Source organism: Ascidiella aspersa, chromosome 9 (genome assembly GCF_963924565.1).
Source record: "Ascidiella aspersa chromosome 9, kaAscAspe10.2, whole genome shotgun sequence".
Classification (NCBI taxonomy): domain Eukaryota; kingdom Metazoa; phylum Chordata; class Ascidiacea; order Phlebobranchia; family Ascidiidae; genus Ascidiella; species Ascidiella aspersa.
Genome location: NC_139455.1, coordinates 23,597,472 through 23,618,314, shown reverse-complemented (window position 1 = coordinate 23,618,314; position 20,843 = coordinate 23,597,472). Strand labels below are relative to the sequence as shown.

General features: G+C 32.8%; 2 protein-coding genes across 3 annotated transcripts; one reads left to right on the top strand and one right to left on the bottom strand.

Moving 5' to 3' along the window:
• Nucleotides 1–696: 696 nt before the first annotated feature.
• On the bottom strand, nt 697–20,654 carry LOC146133711 (WD repeat-containing protein 5). Of its 2 annotated transcripts, none has more exons than XM_083397402.1 (8): nt 20,190–20,654; nt 5,554–5,627; nt 3,954–4,133; nt 3,108–3,191; nt 2,350–2,528; nt 2,111–2,144; nt 1,884–2,046; nt 697–967 (listed from the first exon to the last, which is right to left on the bottom strand). In XM_083397402.1, the coding sequence occupies exons 1-8, from the start codon at nt 20,476–20,478 to the stop codon at nt 867–869; spliced, it is 1,104 nt and encodes a 367-aa protein (XP_083253528.1). In that variant the 5' UTR covers nt 20,479–20,654; the 3' UTR covers nt 697–866. The 2 variants fall into 2 exon arrangements, with proteins under 2 accessions (XP_083253528.1, XP_083253527.1); XM_083397401.1 differs by lacking the exons at nt 697–967; nt 1,884–2,046; nt 2,111–2,144; ... (2 more) ...; nt 3,954–4,133; nt 5,554–5,627 and adding exons at nt 15,043–15,312; nt 16,231–16,393; nt 16,458–16,491; ... (2 more) ...; nt 18,300–18,479; nt 19,782–19,855.
• Nucleotides 7,644–14,300, top strand: LOC146133712 (dipeptidyl peptidase 2-like). The gene is given in 9 exon segments (XM_083396805.1): nt 7,644–7,878; nt 9,080–9,219; nt 9,734–9,897; nt 10,299–10,499; nt 10,897–11,077; nt 11,578–11,775; nt 12,395–12,538; nt 13,199–13,347; nt 13,794–14,300. Coding segments are annotated over 9 exon segments (1,494 nt in total). The 5' UTR covers nt 7,644–7,694; the 3' UTR covers nt 13,927–14,300.
• Nucleotides 20,655–20,843: the final 189 nt, after the last annotated feature.

Sequence of the window (20,843 nt, the reverse complement as noted above, 5' to 3'; positions counted from 1 at the left end):
GAATTTATACTGCTAAAAAAAAAAATGAACATCATGAGACTTGATTATTAATGTCAGAACAAAAGGCCTTAAAAACGAGTGGTTTGAATTATTAATTTAAGAATTAAAAATTTAACAATTTGTTTCATTTCAATCTATATATTCCAAATAAAAGTTAAAATGTGCTATCATAATAAATTATATATATAAAAACCCAACATTTTTTTTGAGCCTTGTAAAACATTTTCCCAAAATATAGCATCCCTAGAATCAATCAGCAGAAGCACTGTCGGCTGTATCTTAGGGCTTGGCTGACAGGTTTGTGTTCTTGTAGTCATTGCGATTGATCCTGAAGTGTGATTTTGTATTTTTTAGATGCATCATAATACACCCCCTTTATTGAAAAACAATTTCTAAATATCTATTTAGTTTTAAGTTTAGTGTTCTGTCCCACAGCTATTTAGTACCTAATAATGTGAGGTGTATTTTGCTTTACCTTCAAAACACATCCACATTTCTAGTGTAATAAAATTTGCACAATATATTTCAACAAATTCGAAAAAACTTATCTGAAAAACTTAAACTTTAAAATTTCTAAGGCTTCCTATACAATTAAATAAAAACAAACAATATTTGGCACCTTTTGGGGTTGTGTTAACTGAACTTCAACATCCACTTATATCCAGTCAAACACAAATAAAACAGTGCAGAATTCACACACCTCTGTCCACCAGACATTAAAAAAAACTTTAAACTTGCATGAAAATTGTATTCATAAGCTCTGGCCTGTATATAGAGCCGTTGAACTCCGTAACGAACGCAGTATGAAATATAAAAACTAATTTAAATGAGAAGGTTGCACCAGTCGTATGGATCTTTGGTGGCCACTAGTAGTCACTTTTCCAAAGCTTAATGCTGCGGTCATTTTCAAGTGCTCCCGTTGCGATAATGTTTTCAGTCGGGTGACATGCGTTACACAGGACAACATCTGAAACAAATGGTTAAACAACATTATACATCAGCTAGATTCCATAAAAAAATAATTTACCTTAAGTGGATACTAATGTCATGCTTCACCACAAACTGATAATACATTCCTTAGTACTAAAAATAAAAGGATTTTTAATTAACATTGTTCATTTCTCTTTTTCCAGTGTTGCAAACTAGTTATTTTGGAATGACATCGGTCCCAGCAAAGTCATTTTTTGAGCACGTTATTTGTCAACTTTAAGTTATTTAATTAATATGAAAATAAAACTATAAACTACAATTCCAATTAAGAGCAATAACTCAACTCTCAAACAACAAAACCCTAACATACAGCAAGCTAATTTATTTTTCATGTAAAGACTAAGATAAATACATTAATATTTTATTAAAAAATTTTATTCAAAAACATTTTATTTAACTCAAGCCAGTACATTGGTCTAAAAAACTAAGGTCAAGTCAATTTATTGATTTAAGCCTTACAAACTGCTTTACCAATTCTACTGTTAGTAGAGTTAACTCTTGTTATGGTTTGCCAGCCAACTAGAGCAGTGACAGTCATATCCATTGTATAATAAACCCGTTCCGTCTAACATTTCACAAAATACGTCGTAAAATTTAAAAAAAGGGGTTGTTAAAGTCATAAGAAAGCCCTCCTTTTATTTGAGTTTAACTAATAATAAATAAAATATTATATGGTTATGGCCCCCTGAACACCACTCCATGACCCCCAAAGCGGTCCTAGATCCCAGGTATATGAACCCATAATTAAAATCTCTTTTTAACTATGGTTTAATTATTAAGTAAAAGCAACTTAAATACAATTTTAAAGGGGCATCTATTTTTCTAATTTACATGTCCATATTAATTAAATCCACATTTTATTTTCACTGACAAATTGAGTTACATAAACTTGCCTGTGTGTCCTTGCAACTTCTGAACAATCTCCTTGGTTTGCAAATTCCAGATGTAGAGGGTTTGATCCTCCGATCCACTCACAATCCATTTTCCCCCGGTCACGGAAAAGTTGGCAAAGATGCAATATTTCTCGTTACAGTGGCCCGTGTAGGTTTTAAGACACTACAGGAAAAAATGGTTAGGTGTATATTGCTCCAATTTATTAGGTTATAGCAACATTATTTACCTTTCCCTTGGTATAGTCCCACAGCTTAAGTGTGCTAAAGAAAAAAATATATATGTTAAAAAAATCAGCATAAACAAGGTTTTCATTTGAAACGAAATACTCAGTGTGAGTTGTTTATTTTTTGCTTAATTGGCTATTGGATATACTTTTATTTTTTTTGATAATAACTTAAAAAAAAAATTGTATAAATGGGTTTTTGCAAAACTTTTGTACATAAATCTACAAGAATTCTAACTTACTTGTCCAAGGTGGCAGCTAAAATGTATTTTCCATTCGGAGAAAACTTTACAAAGGAAACAGGTGGATTGTCTTCGTCGATTAAGGTTTTGAGACATTGCCCTGACGCAGTGTCCCATATTCGGCACAGACCATCGTAACTGCTCGATACGATTAACGATCCGTCCCTATTGAAGTGAACCTAAAAACAGTTTGACGAATATAAAATAACAAGACTTTTTTAGAATTTAAATACAGTCCAATCAAAGTAAATATAGCATACACTACTAACTTGTCTGCAATTTTCAACTTATAATACTAATGGGTTACACATGGCAAGCAATTGAACATCATGTTCAAATATATAAAAAGTTTAATTATAAATTTGTTAAATTTGTTTTAATTACACAGAATTGTGCTTATTCATCCTTATTTAAAGAGCCTGTAATTTATCTACATTCATTTGGTTAACTGTACTGGGAAACTGATTTAAAATTAATGTAAATTTATTTATATATTTTTCCTCTATGACCATAGTTTTGCATAGGTTTAAACACTTTTTTGGATTACGGCACACTTTATTAGACCTAAATAGTTCACTGCAACCTTAATAGCTTTTTGTTAGGTGGTTAACTATGATCTCACACTAAACTAACTTAAAACAGGACACGCCAACTGTCACAAGGTAAAAAAATCTGGATTTGTTGCACTCCAAGTGTACATAAACAAATTGTATCTTAATAATAATATAAATTATAATGACACCAAACAACATTCTTACTGCAGACACTGGATCTGAATGAGCAGGAAGGGTTTTAAGGCATTTTCCTGTCCTTACATCCCAGATTCGCACACTTTCGTCAAACTGAAATAACAATTTAGATATGACTGCTTGACCGATATACTCTATAATAAAATCATAAATGATGGCCGGTTACCCACAAAACTACTGAGATTGTCTTAAATTAGGTTTAATGTATACAATATTATAGAAGTAAAAACGACAGAACAATGTTTAAAACGAGGTTCTTAAACTGGGGTCCGTTGACTACTTTTGGGGGTTTGTGTAATCTTGGTGTATAATTCATTAATTCTAAATATAGAATAAAATGTTTTAAAATAAAGATTTTTAATTGAAGAAAAACACATTGGTACCTTCTTCTTAAATGTATTAAGACTTCATTTCTGTTTCACTATTTTCAGACCAAAAACAGCTTGGTTCTTTAGACTACTTGTCAGTTTATAAAGTCATAATTATCTATACATTTCATGCCCCCCATGGTCAACTTAAACCAAAAATATGTTTTATTGATTATAGTGTTCATATTTTTGGAGTAAAATAATGGATTTAATGCATACACAAGTGATCAAAACAAAGTAAATGCTTTTTTATTAAAGGGTATGGCTAACAAAACAGTTTGTTGTGACTAATTGAAAACTAGTTGGCAATTTACCTAAAAATATAGCGGGCATTTTACTTATAAGTATGGTGGTTTTGAAAAAAACAGTCATACAAAAATCTATCCTAATGGGTTTGCTTATCTCTCTTTGTCTTAAACATATATCTGTTTTTAGTTTCAATTAGATACTTCTTTTGTAATAAATTAGATTGTTGTTGAATACTTACAGATCCTGACACAATCAAGTTCGATTGTGGGTTGAAATTGCAGCAGAAGACATAATTGCTGTGGCCCTTGAGCGTCTTCAAACATTTGGCAGTGGCAACATCCCAAATTTTTAATGTTTTATCGTCTGAGGCCGAACATAGCAAATGGGAATCGGACGACCATGCAACATCAGAAATACCCTGGAAATGCAGAGAACTTAATGTGTTAAAATGCAGTAATAAAGCTGGCCTTTTTTATTTTTATTATCATTTTTTGTGTTATAATTTCTGTTGCTTACAATAAACATGTAAACCAACATTGATTTTTAAAATATTCAAAACTAGTTGTTTATGTCCAGCAATCATTTAATAACATAAATTATTTCTACAATTAAAATTAGATCTAGTGGATTTTGAAAATAAAAGTGTTGATATTGCAGCAAATGTGCATACTTTTAAATGGCTTATCTACTAAAACAAACTTTAAAGTTTAAACTGTTTGACTAATCATAACAATACAGCAAGTAAGTACAGCTATTCAATACACCAAAAGCATTACACTTTATTTGGTGGATTGTTATGTTTTTAAGGCTATTCAATGAGAAATTTAAATAATATTAAGATGGCCTTTTATTTAAACCAGTGGTTCTTAACCTTTTTTCAGCCACGCCCCCTTTGGTAATTTTCTCATGCCTTGCGCCCCCTATGAAAATATTTCAACATTTTGCAATTAAATATCACTAAGAAAACAGGAAAATAGTGAAGGGTGTTGTTGGTCGCACGAAGCGCAAAAAATTTTGAGTTTCATTTGGTCGAATCGGATAAACTGCAACCGAAGAGGCGTTTCGCATTGGGCACATAACAAATTGCGCGAGCTCGACACATTGATTTTATCGAGCTGATTTCGACGAACGTGTTGCGAGGGCATTTACTCCACAGTTGTAAGAGGTATGATGTAAAACGCAAAAAATGTCAAGCGCAAATATTAAACATTGCGTTATCGTGTTTCAAAAGATGTAACGACACACAATACAACCGCAATATTGCAAAAACAATATAGTTTCGCGCAAAAAAAGTTCGACTCCCCCTGTTGCTATAGCCTGTTATCATATATAAAATATGGATGAAAAATAGTCCGAAAGGGCGATAGCTTTTATCGTTTATCTATAAGTTAATTTAATAGGGCGGTGATACCGTCGATTTTCTAAAAAGGAATCTATGCGTGCGAAAAATTTTTGCAGTTTTAATGTTAAAGTTGGCAAAAAACAGAGTTTGTATGTAGGAATTATGCCTAACCCAAACGAAACCATTAAAATCACTGCAAAAAGTTAAAATATTGAAGTCGAGCTTGCGCCCACCTTAGAATTGTTTTGCTTTTTTCGCCTTAGAATTTGTTCCCCCCCCCCCCCCCCGGTTAAGAACCGCTGATTTAAACTATGTTTCGATTATTTTTGTATTTCATTGTGACCAAAATAGAATCCAGGTTATAGTTATTCATATTTAACCCAGATTTATTGCAAATATGGCCAATCTAAAAAATACATTCTATTTAAATAGCTTTTAGATTTGATTTAAGGGAGAGTTTGTCCAACGCTTAACAATAAAAAAATTTTAGTCTTACCAGTTTGTGTCCGGATATAGTCTTCTCATATTTGCCATCGTATGCACCCCAAATCTTTATCAATTTGTCAGCAGCTGAACAACACAAAAAAAGTAATATTTATTTTAAAATGTAAAACGATATATGAATATATAATAACATGGAAAGAAAACCAAAATCAAATTTAAGCAAATAAAAACAACAAATAATAAAAAATGCATATACTATGTCATGGAATATTTATTTATATTTATATATATATAGAGAGAGATAGCTGACTTAAATGGTTTTGAATTTGTTGACCTCTTACAACACTCATAAATCAAAAAAAGATACTTTGAACAATTGAATAAAAAAAATATCATTTTAGTTAAACTCTAATCTTTTCAAGTAAAAAACTATTTAAATTTTAATGTGCTCATTTTCTTACATGAACTTGCCAGCCACTGTCCATCAGGGCTAAACTTCACAGAAGACACCGCTTTTGTGTGTCCGGATAATGTACGGTTTATATTGAAATTTTGGAGTGTTTTTAGGCTTTAGCATACAGCCACTGTGTGCACTACTTTTTGTAAATTGTTGACCGTTTGTTAACACTTAAAGCAATTGTGCAAAACAATTTTAATCACGTATTAGCTCATGTGTGTTCAAGATATCGATCACTTGAGCTGTTGCATTGACCAAGCATATAACGACTCATGTATCTAGTACACACCAGTAGCCCTTGTATCACATAAATGACACCTTTAACTACCTTACACATCTTTTGAAGACAAGTAGGACAGTTTTACCGTTACAGTTTTTGCTTAAAAATTGTCCAAGCTACTCATGAAAATGGCCAAACGTAATGTGATTTAAAACCAACCGCAGAGTTTGACACCTGGAAATTTGTCAGGTTGGCTGTAAAATTTTAAATTATGATCTTACCCTTTCCCTCGACGGGCGGGAAGTGCGAATAAAGATGCTCTGCTTGTTAAGAAGGATGTCTTTGCGTATGTGCTCCAGCTGTCTCTCCAACGCTTCTTTGCCTCTAATCAGCGACTTGATTTCTTCGTTTGTGTCCAGCAGGCTTTCGCGCAGCTTGACAACCACTGCCCGGGTCTGACGCACATAATGATGCACCTTTGCGTTGCTCTGTTGGGCGCAGTTATCCCGCAGTGTAGGCAAAGGGTCCAGCTGGCGCCCCAAATCGGTTCCTTTGTCGCCCTTTTGAATGACATTTTGCGACACCTTGATATTTTTCACCGTCGCATCTCTCCAGCAATCTGGGCCAATCGTAGCAGTTGCCAGCGGCAAAGTCGCCCAAGCACCTGTAGCCATTGTTAGCGTTTCGTTTTTCGCTGCACTTAAGGCGATTCTTTCTTGGTTAAGTTCTGAAACTCGTATTCTATTTTCGGACTGTACAATACCGACACCTGTTTACGGCGAAGTTTTTGCGTAACGCTGGGATTGTATCGGCTACGATCTATTATTCAGTGATCCAACTGACCACGGCCTACATTCTGTAAAAAACAACACATTTGAAAGGTTATTAACAAGCTGCGACGGACAGAAAACAATTAACCACTTTATATTTGCTGGATTTCTTTCAGCTCAGCTGACGAAGCGTCGATTAGCGTTGCTAGGAAACTTAACTTGATTTAACGCTTCAATAATTTTACGTCATATTTAAAGGAACATCTACGTGGAATTTTTGAATAATCAAAAATTTAAATAAATATATGTCAGTAGATTTTTTAAATAAAAATGCTGCATATTAGAATTACAAATCTTCATCGACACAAGAACTGACCTTTCATTTTCAGGAAGATAAATATTTCCTACTTAAAATTTAAAATTGCACCTAGACGTTATGTTTTCTATCAAGCAGTTAGCATAAGTTAAGCGTTTTCTGCACAAATCTGAGTTAAAAAAAATTACAGATACCAATCCTATGGTAAGAACCGGGATATTATATGCTATTTTACGCAAGCTGTTCGGTCGATAAACAGCTGTTCGGTCGATATGCTTCGGTGAGTGCGGTGTCAAAGGTTAATGACTATAATCATGTGCCCGTATCCAAACACAAACAACAGAAAAAGTTTGAAAGGAAGTAAACTGTTCGCATTTATTTGGTAGTTAATCCGTTCTTGTTGTTGCTGCGTGTCTTCTGATCAGCAAAGATGAATGCGTTTCTTATCGCAGTAGTCGTTTTCTTGCAAATTTCCTACTGTGCCAGTTCGTTTTATGTATCGAAAGATCACGATGAACCTGTATTCAAAACGATGCATTTCGAGCAATTTGTCGACCATTTTAATATGATAGACTTTGGAGGAAAAACATACCAACAGCGTTACTTAATTACGGGTAAGTATTGTGGGTATTGTGCATAAACCATTAACGTAAATGCTTTCAACAAAAAAAATGAAAGGCGCTGGTCTAGAATCCTACCACAGTTCTAAAATCAACGCAAAAAATTTGAGTTAGGATGCGGGTTAGCGTTTGGGTGTGGGTGGGTCAAGTATTATTATATTCCAAATTTAATAATAATACTTGACCCACCTTAACCCAAACGCTAACCTGTACCCTAACCCAAATGGTGTTTCGTTGTGGTAGGATTCTAGACCAGCGCCAAATGAAATTGTAACAATGTCGTTAAATTGAAAAAAAAAATATTGCTTTTAAAAAGTTGTAGTTTTAATTTTTTTAATTCAAAAGTTTGGAACTAAAATTATTGTTGTTATAAATGTATACAGGCCAATATTATAAGCATTAGTACTGTGTATTCTATTTTTTAATTTTTGAAAAATTTAAATGTCTCTGAATGTTTATAAATATTTTTAAGGATGGTGCTGAATTGTCTAATGGATTAACTCATCATAGTTTATGCTTTGTGTTATATTTTCGGAAAAGTTACTTTAGAATTATGCATTTTCACACGAAAGTAAATTGCTGGCAGCTACAACTAGCTTTTCCAGGATTTTAGGAATTTTATGAACACCAGTATCATTAATAAAACTAAAATCTAATTTTTTTACTTCAATTTTGTTTATGGCTATTTTATTGCAAGTCACAAGACTGTCCGCTTGCCTCCGAATGCCTCCTATTGATTGTATTGTAAATATTGGCTAACCACGGCAAACACTACTTTGAAAAGGGTTTAAGTAAACTTTTATTGCACCTGCGCCCCTCAGAGTAAACAAATTAAGTTTTCTACAATGCGCTTTGTACAAGGTAAATTAAAACTAAAAATGTAAAAAAAAAGTATGTGCTTGATTAAGTATTTACTTGTAATTTATGTACATTTTTGAATATGTTTACATGAAAGTAATGCCAGACGGACGTGGGCTTCAAGGGTTCAAAGACATGTACCCTTAATTTAACACATTTTTCTAGGGTTTGCAATGTTTTGCATAATTATTTTAAATAAACTAAAGTGTTTTTTTATTTTAGTTTGTCTAAAAAAACAACAGTATAAAAGTTTAGTAAATTATCCAAGATACAATGAAGCAAGCAATAGGTTTATGTTTTTACGACATTATTCGTTATCACTTGTTTGTTTTTTCAGAACAATATTGGAACAAGGGAACTGGCCCTATCTTTTTCTACACTGGAAATGAGGGCGATATTACCGGGTTTCAGAAGGCCTCGGGTCTCCTAACTGACCTCGCACCAAAAATGGGAGCCATGGTGGTGTTTGCTGAACATGTGAGCAAAGTATTTGTTGAAATTTTAAAACTTAAAATTATGTTGCAAAATTTTAAACAAAACATATGGCTTCTTTAAATTCTCTTAACATTTATTTACTTAGTGCAATTAAAATAATCCTTTTCCTAAATGGATTTGAAAAGAATTAACAAATCATTTTAAAAACAAATAAGTGTTGTACATTGTTTCTCAAGCAATTTGCGTAGCGGCCCAAATACCAAGCATAAATATAGCAGCAAAGCTGTGATAAATTTTCTTGAATGAACTCTTCGTAAGCTTAAAGTTAACAAAACAGAAATAAGACAAAATCGTAAATATACTGAATTGTAATTAATATGAATCACGCCTGTGTATTGTTTCAAATTTACTTCAATCTTTGAAGCAATCTGGCCAAATTATCAATCCTAATAAATCATGTCATGTTAACTATTATAGTGTAACGTTTTTATCAATGGGTGAATTCAAACATTAAAGGTTTTGTTGGTTCTAAAACAAACCAATATATTGTTTCCAGAGGTATTACGGCACATTGCTGCCTTTTGGAGAGGATTCCTTTAGCCCAGAGCATATTGGTCTTCTTACAATTGAACAAGCAATGGCTGATTATGCTTACTTACTGGAACACCTTAAAGTAGCATACAATGCCAGTAATGTGCCAGTAATTGCGTTTGGTGGAAGGTATGAATTTATATGTAAAAATTCGATAAAGACAGACAAAATATTCATATAAACTCTTTTGGTATTAATTAAAATACTTTTCTAAAAAAAACATCTATTCTTACGAAAAAATATTCTTTAGGTGTATTTCTGAATTAACATTATCGTTTTAACTGTTGGTATTTTTTATGGATTTTTATTTAATTTATTTATTCACTCACAATGTAATGTGATACATTTGGTTTATATAACAGAACCAGTCTAAGAAAGAACTTGTTCGGCTTTAAAAAACTGTTAGATGAATAGACGTATTATGTCAACCACCATTTTAGTTGATGCTTAGCCCAACGCCAGTGTACAAGCTGTAGCATTTTAGAACTGTGGTGCTAAGAAGTTGACCTTATAATTATGCCTTTGTTCAGCTATGGCGGACAGCTTGCTGCCTACATGCGCATTAAGTACCCCAACTTAATCACTGGCTCTCTGGCTGCAAGTGCCCCACTATACTGGATCACTGGGCATGGGGACCGTCATGGCTTCTGGAAATCTGTCACCGATGTTTTCGGAAAGCATGGGGCAGCCTGCGTTGACCGTGTTCGACAGGGCTTTGCCGACACAGATAAGTAAGTTCAAATTTTTATCAGAGTAAAATTGTTTAAATAAATATTTTTTACTGGAATATATACTCTTGATGTTATTCTAATTCAGGGGTCACAAAACCTTATTTATAAAGGGGTGGATAATTGTTAAGGCCTGACGATTATGGGCTTGATAACTGGATTACCGAGTCTCAGTTGTAAAATTGTTCTTCCGGCAAAATGTTATTAAAGTCCTTTAATAAAAATTTGGTACTTTTGCTGGAGGAACAATTTTACAATTGAAACAATGCCTAGCAGCAAGAGTATATTCATATAACTTTTGTCTTTAACTTAAATACTTAGTAGGGACTATTTTTTTTGAAAACTGGGTAAAAGAATTTATCAGTGATGCTTAATGAGAACAAAATTTACACATTTTTAGATTGGCTGCCATGAATAAATACGGTGAAATCAGTCAAGCGTTCCACACTTGCCAGCCGGTAACCAAGCAATCACTTGACCACTTGTACGGCTGGGTGAGAAACTCCTTCACTGATCTGGCAATGATGAACTACCCGTACCCTTCCAACTTGCTCGCCCCATGACCAGGACATCCGGTCAAAGTAAGCAATTTAGACATCACACAATTTTTTGCCTGTTGTTATTGATTTAATAAACTTTTCTGTAGGAAGTATGTTAAATTTTGTTTAATAAGGGTAAGTCTCTTGATTAAAAACGGCAATAGACAGTAAAGAAAGTTGCAATGTTTAGGTCATGCTTGCCTCAGCAGCCCACAAATATTGCAATAACAAAGTAGACAATACTTGATTTGCATTGCATAAATAGCTAGTCAATGCATAATTAAAAAATCACAAGTTGTAATATTTTCAATCAATTTTTTTTTTTTTTTTTCTAATTACAAACTTCAATCACAAAATAAAATCTAATTTTATATTGACTTTAATATTTTTTTTTTAATTTAAAATTTTCCCTATTTATGAATGCAGTTAAAATTATGGAAAAGCTTTGTTTGTTTATTTTTTTAAATACTGGAAAGTCCCACTTTTATGTGGGCTTTGTTATATTTTATATTAATATTTCAATTTTTTAATTTCTATTTCAGGCAGCCTGTGAAATGATAGTTGCTGCACCGACTGCCATCGAGGGCTTGGCTGCTGGGGCAGGCCTGTTCTACAACGGAACATCTTCGGGGGAAAACCTCAAGTCGGTTGAATGCTTCGACATTTACAAGGAATTTGTTGAGTGTGCCGACCCTACTGGTTGCGGTCTGGGAAACGATGCAAAAGCTTGGGACTATCAGGTAGGAATAATAAGTAATAGGGCTGTCAGATTATATCAAAGTAGATGCCTGATGATCATGGATGCCGAGTTTGGGGTGCTCAGCACCATAAAACAAAGACAAATATTTTGTAAGTACAATATATTTTTTTTCTTTACCTTTGCCCTTACCATTTTTTTTGCTTTCCAATTTGGTCATTTAACCAAAAAGGTCATTTGATATCTGATTCAATTGTGGTACTTTTTTCTGAAAAAAAATTGTGGATATATGTATTGGAAAAAAATACCATCATACCTAGTCGGCAACACTTTTTTATTTTTTCATTGTGCTTAGAAACCATGTTTAGTTTTTAACATCAGTAATTCTTATGGACGCAATACATGTGATAACTCAGTATAACTTTATGTAGTTTTTTAGATCCTAATGTTTTATTTAAAATCAAATTGTTTCACTTTATTTAGCAATAGATATATCACAATAGGTGTTAATTTTTTTTTTGTCTGAAAACTTTAAAAAATGCCAACAATACCTAAAATTAAAATAATACCTTGATTATGCTGTGTTTTACAGAGCAGAATTGTATGCCAACAAAAATTAACCCTAATCCTTATATTATGTTTCATTTTTTTCACTTTTAAAGGCATGTACAGAGATTGTCTTGCCTGGAGGCACAACCAATGTAACTGACATGTTCCCTCCATTGCCTTTCACATTGGAAATGCGAGACAGCTACTGTCAGCAGAATCTACAAGTCAAGCCAAGAAACCGTTGGTTGAGCATCAATGTAAGACCTCCTATGTGCATCAGTGGTGTACAGTTATTACTATGTTATGAATATCACCTTAAACCAGGACTTCCCAAACTGTCTGTGACCCCTTTTAATTTATTAAAGTTGGTCGCCCATTCCCTAGGTTTAACAGTTTAAAACATAACATTGCTCGTTTTCTGCTTTGACATGCATTCATTGGAATAATGTAGTTTGTGGATATGGTTGCTCAAAAATGAAAGCTGAATGCAGGAGTAATTTTATAAAAAAAAAATTCACAAAAAACATTGTTTAAAAAAAAAAATTGCTGCTTTTAATATAGATTCAATCCAAAGTAATTCATTCAACAAAACTATTTATACTTTGTGTGTTAACAACTGTGATTTAGCCCTTCTGAAGCTGCTTTTTGACCAACGATTACAGCTTACATATCATTAGTACACCTAAAGTCATTGCAGACCTACCGAATCGGTCGATCAATGGTGCAAGCAGGGCAGGCTGAAAAACAACTATCCTGTAGTGAGGTTCGAACTCACGACCTTTGGCCATACCGGGATCGTCGCTCTACCAACTGAGCAGCTACACTGGCTCAGAGGGGTGCGAGTTGAGAAACAATCACATGCCAATGCTTGCCATATTATGTTAGTACAAATTGAAATAATTGGTGTTTCATCGTAGTTTTGGACGGAGCACCTTAAACTGGCGTCTAACATCATTTTTTCAAATGGTGACCTTGACCCCTGGAGAAATGGTGGCATCCTCAATGACCTTTCACCTTCGCTGCCGGCTCTCACTGTAGTAGGGGGAGCGCACCATTTTGACCTCCGGTAAGGTTTTATGTCATTGTGTTATTGTTTTTACTTGATCGACGATGTAATTCTCCACCCAATTTTTTTTATTTAAATTTAATGTAAGGAAAATTCTATACTGACTTATTTTATCCACAGGATTATTTTTTGTACAATTATTATTTGCTGGTAAGTTATATTCATTTTAAAATATGATGACTGCACTCCATTTTTTTGATTTTAGACTTACAGTGTTTCGTATAGTTAAATTTATAATGCCGATTTTTGATGTTTTTATGTAGCCTATATTTGATGTCTGGTAAACACCACAACCACAACAGTTTTATACTTTATGAATGGCATACATTCTTATTGCCAATTTAATGTTAACTACACTACAACACTAGTAATTTGTGAATTAGCAATATATCAGTCGAAAATATCAATATTTAGATTTTTAAATTCTATTTTTTTTCGCTATTTAGGGGATCTCACAAAGATGACCCACAAACTGTGATTGACGTCCGCGAGAAAGAGGGTTCAATTATTATGGATTGGATAGCCCAGCATTGGATGAGAGAGTACAATGTTAAAGATGTCAAGATCACACTCCGATGATTCTTTTTCATGGGAGCATTTGATTTTGTTTCTGTGCAATGTTTTTTATCACATTCATATTCCCTCTTTTTATAATTGTTGAGTGCAGTTCACTGATTACTTTAAGAATTTAGATAAAAATTATGAAACATGTTGATTTAGTTGTTTATCCATTTCACTGTCACGCTACTATTTAAAAAAGTTGTACTTCTCTGATTTCCTTTCGATGAACCGTATTTTGAAGCCTACATTGTTTAAATTGACTACACTGATATCTGTTATAGATCATTTAAAATTTAAATGGACTGCATTTCTGTTTTTATCATTCTCCATTTTAGTATTTATCATTAAGTGTAAAGATCAAGATATGCAACATCCGTTGAATAAAATCGTTTGCTGAACATGTTTGAAGTCATTTTACAAGATATTGCTTTCCGGAATTTATACTGCTAAAAAAAAAAAAAATGAACATCATGAGACTTGATTATTAATGTCAGAACAAAAGGCCTTAAAAACGAGTGGTTTGAATTATTAATTTAAGAATTAAAAATTTAACAATTTGTTTCATTTCAATCTATATATTCCAAATAAAAGTTAAAATGTGCTATCATAATAAATTATATATATAAAAACCTAACATTTTTTTTGAGCCTTGTAAAACATTTTCCCAAAATATAGCATCCCTAGAATCAATCAGCAGAAGCACTTTCGGCTGTATCTTAGGGCTTGGCTGACAGGTTTGTGTTCTTGTAGTCATTGCGATCGATCCTGAAGTGTGATTTTGTATTTTTTAGATGCATTATAATACACCCCCTTTATTGAAAAACAATTTCTAAATATCTATTTAGTTTTAAGTTTAGTTTTCTGTCCCACAGCTATTTAGTACCTAATAATGTGAGGTGTATTTTGCTTTACCTTCAAAACACATCAACATTTCTAGTGTAATAAAATTTGCACAATATATTTCAACAAATTCGTAAAAACTTATCTGAAAAACTTAAACTTTAAAATTTCTAAGGCTTCCTATACAATTAAATAAAAACAAACAATATTTGGCACCTTTTGGGGTTGTGTTAACTGAACTTCAACATCCACTTATATCCAGTCAAACACAAATAAAACAGTGCAGAATTCACACACCTCTGTCCACCAGACATTAAAAAAAACTTTAAACTTGCATGAAAATTGTATTCATAAGCTCTGGCCTGTATATAGAGCCGTTGAACTCCGTAACGAACGCAGTATGAAATATAAAAACTAATTTAAATGAGAAGGTTGCACCAGTCGTATGGATCTTTGGTGGCCACTAGTAGTCACTTTTCCAAAGCTTAATGCTGCGGTCATTTTCAAGTGCTCCCGTTGCGATAATGTTTTCAGTCGGGTGACATGCGTTACACAGGACAACATCTGAAACAAATGGTTAAACAACATTATACATCAGCTAGATTCCATAAAAAAAATAATGTCCCTTAAGTGGATACTAATGTCATGCTTCACCACAAACTGATAATACATTCCTTAGTACTAAAAATAAAAGGATTTTTAACTAACATTGTTCATTTCTCTTTTTCCAGTGTTGCAAACTAGTTATTTTGGAATGACATCGGTCCCAGCAAAGTCATTATTTGAGCACGTTATTTGTCAACTTTAAGTTATTTAACTAATATGAAAATAAAACTATAAACTACAATTCCAATTAAGAGCAATAACTCAACTCTCAAACAACAAAACCCTAACATACAGCAAGCTAATTTATTTTTCATGTAAAGACTAAGATAAATACATTAATATTTTATTAAAAAATGTTATTCAAAAACATTTTATTTAACTCAAGCCAGTACATTGGTCTAAAAAACTAAGGTCAAGTCAATTTATTGATTTAAGCCTTACAAACTGCTTTACCTATTCTACTGTTAGTAGAGCTAACTCTTGTTATGGTTTGCCAGGCCAACTAGAGCAGTGACAGTCATATCCATTGTATAATAAACCCGTTCCGTCTAACATTTCACAAAATACGTCGTAAAATTTAAAAAAAGGGGTTGTTAAAGTCATAAGAAAGCCCTCCTTTTATTTGAGTTTAACTAATAATAAATAAAATATTATATGGTTATGGCCCCCTGAACACCACTCCATGACCCCCAAAGCGGTCCTAGATCCCAAGTATATAAACCCATAATTAAAATCTCTTTTTAACTATGGTTTAATTATCAAGTAAAACCAATTTAAATACAATTTTAAAGGGGCAACTATTTTTCTAATTTACATGTCCATATTAATTAAATCCACATTTTATTTTCACTGACAAATTGAGTTACATAAACTTGCCTGTGTGTCCTTGCAACTTCTGAACAATCTCCTTGGTTTGCAAATTCCAGATGTAGAGGGTTTGATCCTCCGATCCACTCACAATCCATTTTCCCCCGGTCACGGAAAAGTTGGCGAAGATGCAATATTTCTCGTTACAGTGGCCCGTGTAGGTTTTAAGACACTACAGGAAAAAATGGTTAGGTGTATATTGCTCCAATTTATTAGGTTATAGCAACGTTATTTACCTTTCCCTTGGTATAGTCCCACAGCTTAAGTGTGCTAAAGAAAAAAATATATATGTTAAAAAAATCAGCATAAACAAGGTTTTCATTTGAAACGAAATACTCAGTGTGAGTTGTTTATTTTTTGCTTAATTGGCTATTGGATATACTTTTATTATTTTTTTGATAATAACTTAAAAAAAAATTGTATAAATGGGTTTTTGCAAAACTTTTGTACATAAATCTACAACAATTCTAACTTACTTGTCCAAGGTGGCAGCTAAAATGTATTTTCCATTCGGAGAAAACTTTACAAAGGAAACAGGTGGATTGTCTTCGTCGATTAAGGTTTTGAGACATTGCCCTGACGCAGTGTCCCATATTCGGCACAGACCATCGTAACTGCTCGATACGATTAACGATCCGTCCCTATTGAAGTGAACCTAAAAACAGTTTGACGAATATAAATAATAAGACTTTTTTAGAATTTAAATACAGTGCAATCAAAGTAAATATAGCATACACTACTAACTTGTCTGCAATTTTCAACTTATAATACTAATGGGTTACACATGGCAAGCAATTGAACATCATGTTCAAATATATAATAAGTTTAATTATAAATTTGTTAAATTTGTTTTAATTACACAGAATTGTGCTTATTCAACCTTATTTAAACAGCCTGTAATTTATCTACATTCATTTGGTTAACTATACTGGGAAACTGATTTAAAACTAATGTAAATTTATTTATATATTTTTCCTCTATGACCATAGTTTTGCATAGGTTTAAACACTTTTTTGGATTACGGCACACTTTATTAGACCTAAATAGTTCACTGCAACCTTAATAGCTTTTTGTTAGGTGGTTAACTATGATCTCACACTAAACTAACTTAAAACAAGACATGCCAACTGTCACAAGGTAAAAAAATCTTGATTTGTTGCACTCCAAGTGTACATAAACAAATTGTATCTTAATAATAATATAAATTATAATGACACCAAACAACATTCTTACTGCAGACACTGGATCTGAATGAGCAGGAAGGGTTTTAAGGCATTTTCCTGTCCTTACATCCCAGATTCGCACACTTTCGTCAAACTGAAATAACAATTTAGATATGACTGCTTGACCGATATACTCTATAATAAAATCATAAATGATGGCCGGTTACCCACAAAACTACTGAGATTGTCTTAAATTAGGTTTAATGTATACAATATTATAGAAGTAAAAACGACAGAACAATGTTTAAAACGAGGTTCTTAAACTGGGGTCCGTTGACTACTTTTGGGGTTTGTGTAATCTTGGTGTATAATTCATTAATTCTAAATATAGAATAAAATGTTTTAAAATAAAGATTTTTAATTGAAGAAAAACACATTGGTACCTTCTTCTTAAATGTATTAAGACTTCATTTCTGTTTCACTATTTTCAGACCAAAACAGCTTGGTTCTTTAGACTACTTGTCAGTTTATAAAGTCATAATTATCTATACATTTCATGCCCCCCATGGTCAACTTAAACCAAAAATATGTTTTATTGATTATAGTGTTCATATTTTTGGAGTAAAATAATGGATTTAATGCATACACAAGTGATCAAAAAAAAAATAAATGCTTTTTTATTAAAGGGTATGGCTAACAAAACAGTTTGTTGTGACTAATTGAAAACTAGTTGGCAATTTACCTAAAAATATAGCGGGCATTTTACTTATTAGTATGGTGGTTTTGAAAAAAACAGTCATACAAAAATCTATCCTAATGGGTTTGCTTATCTCTCTTTGTCTTAAATATATATCTGTTTTTAGTTTCAATTAGGTACTTCTTTTTTTATAAATTAGATTGTTGTTAAATACTTACAGATCCTGACACAATCAAGTTTGATTGTGGGTTGAAATTGCAGCAGAAGACATAATTGCTGTGGCCCTTGAGCGTCTTCAAACATTTGGCAGTTGCAACATCCCAAATTTTTAATGTTTTATCGTCTGAGGCCGAACATAGCAAATGGGAATCGGACGACCATGCAACATCAGAAATACCCTGGAAATGCAGAGAACTTAATGTGTTAAAATGCAGTAATAAAGCTGGCCTTTTTTATTTTTATTATCATTTTTTGTGTTATAATTTCTGTTGCTTACAATAAACATGTAAACCAACATTCATTTAAAATATTCAAAACTAGTTGTTTATGTCCAGCAATCATTTAATAACATACATTATTTATACAATTAAAATTAGATCTAGTGGATTTTGAAAATAAAAGTGTTGATATTGCAGCAAATGTGCATACTTTTAAATGGCTTATCTACTAAAACAAACTTTAAAGTTTAAACTGTTTGACTAATCATGATCAATACAGCAACTAAGTACAGCTATTCAATACACCAAAAGCATTACACTTTATTTGGTGGATTGTTATGTTTTTAAGGCTTGTCTATTCAATGAGAAATTTAAATAATATTAAGATGGCCTGTTATTTAAACCAGTGGTTCTTAACCTTTTTTCAGCCGCGCCCCCCTTTTGGTAATTTTCTCATGCCTTGCGCCCCCTATGAAAATATTTCAACATTTTGCAATTAAATATCACTCAGAAAACTTGGGCACACAACAAATTGCGCGAGCTCGACACATTGATTTTATCAAGCTGATTTCGACGAACGTGTTGCGAGGGCATTTACTCCACAGTTGTAAGAGTTGTATGATGTCAAACGCAAAAAATGTCAAGCGCAAATATTAAACATTGCGTTATCGTGTTTCAAAAGATGTAACGACACACAATACAACCGCAATATTGCAAAAACAATATAGTTTCGCGCAAAAAAAGTTTGACTCCCCCCCTGTTGCTATAGCCTGTTATCATATATGAAATATGGTTGAAAAATAGTCCGAAAGGGCGATAGCTTTTATCGTTTATCTATAAGTTAATTTAATAGGGCGGTGATACCGTGGATTTTCTAAAAAGGAATCTTTGCGCGCGAAAAATTTTTTCAGTTTTAATGTTAAAGTTGGCAAAAAACAGAGTTTGTATGTAGGAATTATGCCTAACCCAAACGAAACCATTAAAATCACTGCAAAATGTTAAAATATGGAAGTCGAGCTAGCGCCCGCCTTAGAATTGTTTTGGGCCCCCCCCCGGTTAACAACCGCTGATTTAACCTATGTTTCGATTATTTTTGTATTTCATTGTGACCAAAATAGAATCCAGGTTATAGTTATTTATATTTAACCCAGATTTATTGCAAATATGGCCAATCTAAAAAATACATTCTATTTAAATAGCTTTTAGATTTGATTTAAGGGAGAGTTTGTCCAACGCTTAACAATAAAAAAATTTTAGTCTTACCAGTTTGTGTCCGGATATAGTCTTCTCATATTTGCCATCGTATGCACCCCAAATCTTTATCAGTTTGTCAGCAGCTGAACAACACAAAAAAAGTAATAGTTATTTTAAAATGTAAAACGATATATGAATATATAATAACATGGAAAGAAAACCAAAATCAAATTTAAGCAAATAAAAACAACAAATAATAAAAAATGCATATAATATGTCATGGAATATTTATTTTTTATCATATATATATAGAGAGAGATAGCTGACTTAAATGGTTTTGAATTTGTTGACCTCTTACAACACTCATAAATCAAAAAAAAAATACTTTGAACAATTGAATAAAAAAAATCATTTTAGTTAAACTCTAATCTTTTCAAGTAAAAAACTATTTAAATTTTAATGTGCTCATTTTCTTACATGAACTTGCCAGCCACTGTCCATCAGGGCTAAACTTCACAGAAGACACCGCTTTTGTGTGTCCGGCCATCGTGAACTTCAGGGTGTAGTTCGGCTTCGGCTGACTGTTTTTAACGTTTCCAGAAGACGTGCTCTGCGACTTGTGTGGAACTTTCGTCGTAGCAGCAACTGTAGTGTTTGAAATCGGTGCCGCAGCTGCCGGTTCCGCTGGCTCCGGAACCTTGGGTTTCTCAGGTGCCGCCACTTCCATCTTCGCATCGGTGTTGCTATTTTCCGTCGTCGTTGCCATATTCGGCAACTTTTGTGGCAGGGCTTTTTACGTAAAGATATATATCCAAAAAAATATTTCCAAGAAAACCTTCCTGGATTACATTCCTGTTTGTAACAATTTCTTTGTTTTCACTTTTCCAAACTACAGCATTCAACACCTATAGTTCTAATGGTTCTATTTAAAAATACAATAACAAACATACAAACTGTTGTTAAAAACTAGTTACTATAGCTACATCTATTTTTATACAATAACATTCATCTTATAAAACTTTCAAAACCGGCATTTAATATGGACTTATGGAGAACTGTTATCAAACAATAAACGTAATTAATATTTTGATCTTAACAAAAACTCAGTTCACGAAAGGTTTCACAAACCTT